Genomic DNA, 7,314 nt, shown 5'->3' on the forward strand with positions numbered 1-7,314 from the left:
AACGGGCGGCGCGACACGAATTTTTTAAAAACACCGACTAACGTCCGACAGTAGACCGAATACGGTGCCGCTACAGTCGACCGTTCGGGTACCAGACGGTCTCCGATCACGACGAAACTCGACAGGCGGCCTAGCTATATATAAATAATACCACACGACAAATTCTAGCTCAATCGGAGAAAGTTTTATACACGCCTTAAAAACAGAGTTACGACGGTGCCGCGGGCGCGTGCGTATGCGGTCAGGCTCGGAACGAACAACGACGTTAACCGGCAACTAACAACGGATGCAACGTTTGAAACTGGCGGCAACGGAGATGCCGATGCAATGCAGATGATGCGAATGATGCGATGATGATGCGAAAAAATAAAACAGACACACGACGAAAACGGAAAGGAAAGAGAAACTTGTGGAACGTCGGCATCGGGCTGTCACATTGTGGGCCTCCCGTGGCTCCTTTGCCCTACTTCTTCCGCCTATAAATTCTCAAAAAATCTGAAACTGCCAGAGAGAGCCACGGAAATACTTTTTCGCCGCCGCAAGCTTCTGTCTCCGCAAGATCCCATTTGGGGCACGTTCTGGTGCCCTGCCGAGGGGGGATTCAGACACGGAGGGCTTCTTCATCAACACCATTGCCTCTCCGATGATGCGTGAGTAGTTCACCACAGACCTTCGGGTCCATAGCTAGTAGCTAGATGGCTTCTTCTCTCTCTTGGATCTTCAATACAAAGTTCTCCATGATCTTCATGGAGATCTATCCGATGTAATCTTCTTTTGCGGTGTGTTTGTCGAGATCCGATGAATTGTGGATTTACGATCAGATTATCTATGAATATTATTTGAGTCTCCTCTGATCTCTTATATGCATGATTTCGTATCCTTGTAATTCTCTTCGAGTTGTGGGTTTCGTTTGGCCAACTTGATCTATAATTCTTGCAATGAGAGAAGTGCTTGGTTTTGGGTTCATACCATCTGGTGTCCTCACCCAGTGACAGAAGGGGTAGCGAGGCACGCATCGTGTTGTTGCCATCAAGGGTAAAAAGAAGGGGTTTATATCTATTGCATGAATTTATCCCTCTACATCATGTCATCTTGCTTAAGCCGTTACTCTGTTTGTTATGAACTCAATACACTAGATGCATGCTGGATAGCGGTCGATGTGTGGAGTAATAGTAGTAGATGCAGACAATATCGGTCTACTTGTCTCGGACGTGATGCCTATATGTATGATCATTGCCTTAGATATCATCATGACTTTGTGTGATTCTATCAATTGCTCGACAGTAATTCGTTCACCCACCGTAATACTTGCTATCATGAGAGAAGCCTCTAGTGAACACTATGGCCCCCGGGTCTACTTCACATCATATTTTCAGCTCTACACTTTTACTTTGTTGCACTTTCCACCTTCAGATCTCACCTTGCAATTAATCGTGAAGGGATTGACAACCCCTTTATAGTGTTGGGTGCAAGTTTGTTTGTTTTTGCGCAGGTACATTGGTGACTTTTCTTGATACTCCTACTGGATTGATACCTTGGTTCTCAAACCGAGGGAAATACTTACTACTACTGTGCTGCATCACCCTTTCCACTTTAAGGGAAAAACCAACGCAAGCTCAAGAGGTAGCAGTATGCTTGAAGTATTATTGTTTTTATGTCAATATTAGACTTTTGTTTTGAATCTTATGGATCTGAATATTCATGCCACAATAAATAATATTACATGGATAAATATGTTAGGTATCATTCCACATTAAAAATTATGTTTTTATCATTTACCTACTCAAGGACGAGCAGGAATTAAGCTTGGGGATGCTTGATACGTCTCCAATGTATCTATAATTTTTTATTGTTCCATGCTATTATATTATCTGTTTTGGATGTTTTATATGCATTAATATGTTGTTTTATATTATTTTTGGGAATAACCTATTAATCTAGAGCCTAGTGCCAGTTTCTGTTTTTCCAATGTTTTTGAGTATTGCAGATAAGGAATATTAAACGAAGTCCAAACGGAATAAAATCTTTGGAATGATTTTTCTTGGACCAGAAGAAACCCAGAAGACTTGGAGTAGGGGGCAGGGCACCTGCCGGGAGGCCACAAGCCTATAGGGCACGCCCTAGGGGGGTGGTCGAGCCCCCTGGCTTCTGGGTCCCCTGTAGGCCTCCTAACCCTATTCTTCGTCCTATAAATTCCCAAATATTTCCCCATCACTAAAGAGAGCCACGGAAATATTTTTCCACCCCCGGGAGCCTCTGTTTCCGCGAGATCCAATCTGGGAGCCTTTTTCAGTAATTTGCCAGAGAGGGAATTGATCACAGAGTGCATCTACATCAACTCCATTGCCCCTCCGATGATGCGTGAGTAGTTCACCACAGACCTACGGGTCCATAGCTAGTAGCCAGATATCTTCTTCTTTCTCTTTGATGTTCAATACCATGTTCTTCATGATGTTCATGGAGATCTATCTGATGTAATACTCTTTTGCGGTGTGTTTGTCAAGATCCGATGAATTGTGAGTTTATGTTCAGATTATCTATGAATATTATTTTAATCTCTTCTAAATTCTTATATGCATGATTTCATATCTTAGCAAGTCTCTTCGAGTTATTGGTTTGGTTTGACTAACTAGATTGATAATTCTTGCAATGGGAGAAGTGCTTAGTTTTGGGTTCAATCTTGCGGTGTCCTCACCCAGTGACATAGTAGGGGTAGCGAGGCACGTATTTTATTGTTGTCGTCGAGGATAAAAAGATGGGGTTTTCATCATATTGCTTGAGTTTATCCATCTACATCATGTCATCTTACTTAATGCGTTAGTCTGTTCTTCATGAACTTAATACTCTAGATGCAGGCATGAATCGGTCGATGTGTGGAGTAATAGTAGTAGATGCCGAATCGTTTCGGTCTACTTGACACGAACGTGATGCATATATGCATAATCATTGCCTTGAATATCTTCATAATTATTTGCTTTTCTATCAATTGTTCGACAGTAATTTGTTCATCCGCCGTATTATTTTCCTTTATGAGAGAATCCTCTAGTGAAACCTATGCTCCCGGGTCTATTTTCCATATTATACTTTCAGATCTATAAACCAAGAATACCAAAAATATCTTGCTACAATTTATTTACTTTTGTTTTCGCAATCTATTATATCTATCTCTATCATATCTCATCCTTGCAAATAACTCTGAAGGGATTGACAACCCCTTTTTAGTGTTGGGGTGCAAGAGTTTAATTATTTGTGTAGGTACTACGTTTGGGGCCTTGCTTGTTCCTCCTACTGAATTGATACATTGGTTCTCAACAAACTGAGAGAAATACTTATCTATTTCGCTGCATCACCCTTTCCTCTTCAAGGGAAAAACCAACGCAAACTCAAGAGGTAGCAGTTCATCTTCATTACACAAGACCGAAAAGACCAAATTAATATAAGTTCATACACACACTTATTCTCATAGAACAACATACAAAAGTATCTAGCTAAAGCATTAAAATGCAACAACAAATGCGATCAAGATCGCAACTAAGGTAACAATTGATAAAACAACATAGTAATACCAAGCCTCTTTATTAACGGCATATTTTCTAATCTTTCTAATCTTCAAGCGTATTGCATCCATCTTTCTAATCATCGACGAGGTCGGCAACATACTTTCAAATACTCGTTTTCTTTTTCAACTAAATTTAACTTCTCGACAAGAGGGTCGTTTGCAATTTCCGATTCACATACTTCCTAGATAAAAATATATGTGTCAACTTGATGGGCATAATTGTCATAAACGAGAAATGCAACAAATACTTATAAAAGAGAATATACCACATCTGAATCATAAACCGGACGAGGGCCGACGGTGACGGATATCAAGACCATGGCACTATTTATAACAAACAATCATACATGTAATAAAACTATCTAAATCATACAACTAAGATTTTTCTTGTATAAAAAGGATAAGAACAAGAGGATCACTAAGGTGTTGCCGGCGACGGGACGGTGCGGGCGATCGATGGTGGTTAGGACGGGGACGGGAAGGCACTAAGTAAATCACACCTACACATATACAAATAAGATGTAAATTTGAGCTCAAATTGCATATAAATCAAATAAACTCCCACAAAATTACTCCTCAAACTAAAATCCACAAATCACTATACTTATAGAGCATTGCACGAGCTAATCTACCAATGAAAGATGAAAGGACAAAGTTGCTAACCTTTGTGAACACTTGGAGAGATGGGATGCCTCAAATCTTGACAAATCTTGGCAAAAAAATGAAGGATGAGCTCGAGCTAAGAGCAAGAATAGATAGGGGAATGGATAAAACAGAGAAACGGGCTCGGTCTGGACGAAGGGCTTATATAGGGAGATCTTTAGTCCCGGTTTGTATAACCAGCCGGGACCAAAGACTAGCCTCATGAACCGGTTTGTGTTACAAACCGGGACTAAAGGTGTTCGCAGGGGCCCCAGCCGGACACCAGCCTGTCACCACCCCTTTAGTCCCGGCTAGAGGTCAAAAATGAACCGGGACTAAATACTAGCCTCATGAACCAGGACTAGTGGAAGTATTAGTCCCAGTCCAAAAGCCAACCGGGACTAATGCTTCGATCCAAAGGCATGTTTTCTACTAGTGCCTACCCAAGATCAACCAGAATCAACTCTGTCACCCACCACTAAATATACTTGTCATGTGATGTTACAAATATTGGGGACAAATACAATATTTAAAGATCACCCTACTTAAAAGATCTACCATGAAAAGAAGGGTGCATATAAGGGATAATTTTTCATAAATAGTTTATACAAGTGCCATACGGTATAACCCTTTTTTTGGCAACTGATGGTAATCTCGATCTCGATGTGCATATCTGTTCCATGGTGATCTTTATCTGCACGCCTCCCATGTCAACCGGCAATTGTTACATGAGACACAGTACAACATTGAAAGTTCTTTGCTTCAACATCCTTCACAATATTAGCAAGAGATCTTGCATCCCGAGCTTTACACAGTTTACCACGATCTTCACACTGCAAAGATCATATTAGTAATAACATATGTTCAGTCTATTCATTTGTTGTGAAATATATGCATATACTGATGGCAATATTTAAGTACAAATAAGGGCATCTCCAAAGCCATGCCACAAAAAGCCTACAAACATCGGGATCGACGCGTCCCGTGCGACCATTTTTGAAATTCAAAACGATGTCGCATACACCCACATGTCTGATTTTCCGCAAACCAGAAGCAAACCTGCGGGAGTTTGGACGTCCGCCTAGCAAATCAAAAGCCACCACATACACGTTCGCTGCTATTTGACAGAAGGACAGCAACTACATGATTATATCATTGTATAGTCGTGTTATATGGTGGAAGGCTGCGGGTCCATATTAATGTGTTCTTTGGCAGAAGGAGAACGTTAAATCATTGTATAATGTTAGCTATTTGGCGGAAGGTTGATTTCATTTGACAGAAGGTTGATTTTAGGTATTTGGCAGAAGGGTGGTATTATTTTTGAAGTAATAAAGGCGGACATTTTGACATGCATTTGGATGAAACACTCCCGCACCCGTCTCCGTCCGTGGATGGATAGTGAGTCTGTTTTGCGGCAGCGCGTTGGAGATGCCATAAGACAGCTATAAAAACAGATATGTTGCAGCTTGCAAATTGTAAGATCAAAAGCCTAACCTTCTCCAGCCGTAAAGCACTGTCCTTTAGCTCCTCAGTTGTAAAATCATTCTTGTGAATCACCTGAAGGACCTTAAGCAGGTGTTGCTGGAGACTCTCTGAACAGTGCTCCTCGAGGGTATGTTCAGGGAACGAAGAATCACAGCCGAAAGGGCACTTCATGGGCCTCATGGGGCAGACAGTGACACAATGTCTATCCATATCACGCCTCAGAAGCCGTTTCTCGCAGTTCTGCTCACACTGAAGGATCTTGAAAAGGCAAGCTGCATCATGGTCCTGCATGCAACGAACGGAGACCTTTGCCCGGCATCCCTCGTTTGGGCAAGTGACAGGCCTGAAGCTACACTGTGCCTTGTGATCAGCAAGACGTGCCTCGTTTTCGTATTTGTCAGGGCAATGGAACTTTGTTTTAATGTCCACGTTCCTGAGGAGGACCTCGGCGATCGCTTCCCTCCTCTCTAACGGCCAGAACCGGGTCATCTCCATTTCTTGCACAAAGTCATCGATCTTGTCCTCGCGGCTGTCGCTCAGCAACCACCCGGAGACATGCCCGATGATGTTCCTTTTCGTGCGACTGAAATCGTCCATGAAGATCGACACGATCTCGTAAGGGTCATCCGACATTTCATTCTCACCGTTTTGTTCCGCCGCCTCAGTTTCGGCTATGAACGTTTCACTTCTCTGTGTGATGCTGTCCACCATTTCCTTTCTCAGGTCAACGGCAACATCAGATGGGCTCCTGAACAGATCACCGGTTGTACCGTCGACACAGACCGCAGCCAAACCAGGGAGCAAGAACTGCGCTAGTTTGTACACCGCTTCGGAATCGCAAAAAGGGCACCGGAGTAGCTCACCTTCATCCCTCACCGGTCCAGGATCGGCAACCGGGAGATCCATTTCGCCCTTAGATCCAACACCTGCAAACACATGCATATGTCAAGCATTAATTATATATAAGCGATGTAGCCATGCATAACTTGGTTGACAAACAACGCTCTTCATTCTGATATGTGTTGCTGACCTTCATCCTTTGTTGGTCCAGGAGGGTCCATTTCAACTTGCGATCAACTCATTATGCATAATGGACCAGGGGACATGATCTCCCTGTTACTCCATAAAAAAGGACCATGATGATCGACCAACAACAGGAGAAACTTAAAATTCTAAGCTGCGTGCATTCTAAACTGAAGGAGAGGGGGGAAGAGGCAGAGTTTAGAACGTTCCTATAATTAGCCGGCCATGGATTGACACTTCTATTATTAAACTGACGGAGAAGGTAAAAAAAAGAGGCAACGCGTTTAGCATGTGCCTATTATTCACCAACCAGTGTATCGTGTAGACTGTTATGAGATCAGATAAATTTTACACCATTCACTCAGCACAATTCAAAGAATAGCAATGCACAACAGCACAAGTTCATCGTCCCTGCTGAAGCCATGGGCAGAGCTAGCATAACAATATGCCAGAAAAACTGTAGATACTACGCACAAGGCGTTGCAATGCAGGCCGACTTTTTTAGGCGCCATTTGGTAACAATGTGTTATTAAAACAAGAGTACAAGAAGTTGTACAAAAGTGACATGGATGCACCATTTGATGCGCCAATTGATCACGCGGTCC

The 7,314-nt window shown here is 42.5% G+C and overlaps 1 protein-coding gene across 1 annotated transcript; it reads right to left on the bottom strand.

Annotated features, from left to right (window-relative positions):
* Positions 1 to 4,668: 4,668 nt before the first annotated feature.
* Positions 4,669 to 6,809, bottom strand: LOC123410988. The gene is made up of 3 exons (XM_045103908.1): positions 6,717 to 6,809; positions 5,696 to 6,612; positions 4,669 to 5,034 (listed from the first exon to the last, which is right to left on the bottom strand). Exons 1-3 carry the CDS (start codon positions 6,745 to 6,747, stop codon positions 4,912 to 4,914), a joined length of 1,071 nt encoding a protein of 356 aa, XP_044959843.1. The 5' UTR covers positions 6,748 to 6,809; the 3' UTR covers positions 4,669 to 4,911.
* Between the last annotated feature and the right edge of the window lie 505 nt (positions 6,810 to 7,314).

This window comes from Hordeum vulgare, chromosome 7H (assembly GCF_904849725.1).
Source record: "Hordeum vulgare subsp. vulgare chromosome 7H, MorexV3_pseudomolecules_assembly, whole genome shotgun sequence".
NCBI lineage: Eukaryota > Viridiplantae > Streptophyta > Magnoliopsida > Poales > Poaceae > Hordeum > Hordeum vulgare.

What these genes read in the sequence shown, in the direction of transcription:
- LOC123410988 (XM_045103908.1), bottom strand. Translation starts at nt 6,747, where the DNA reads ATGGACCCTCCTGGACCAACAAAGGATGAAG. An exon ending in TGGACCAACAAAGGATGAAG is followed by an intron (nt 6,613 to 6,716) that starts GTCAGCAACACA and finishes ATGTGTTTGCAG; the next exon opens with GTGTTGGATCTAAGGGCGAA. An exon ending in GTGCTTTACGGCTGGAGAAG is followed by an intron (nt 5,035 to 5,695) that starts GTTAGGCTTTTG and finishes TGATCTTTGCAG; the next exon opens with TGTGAAGATCGTGGTAAACT.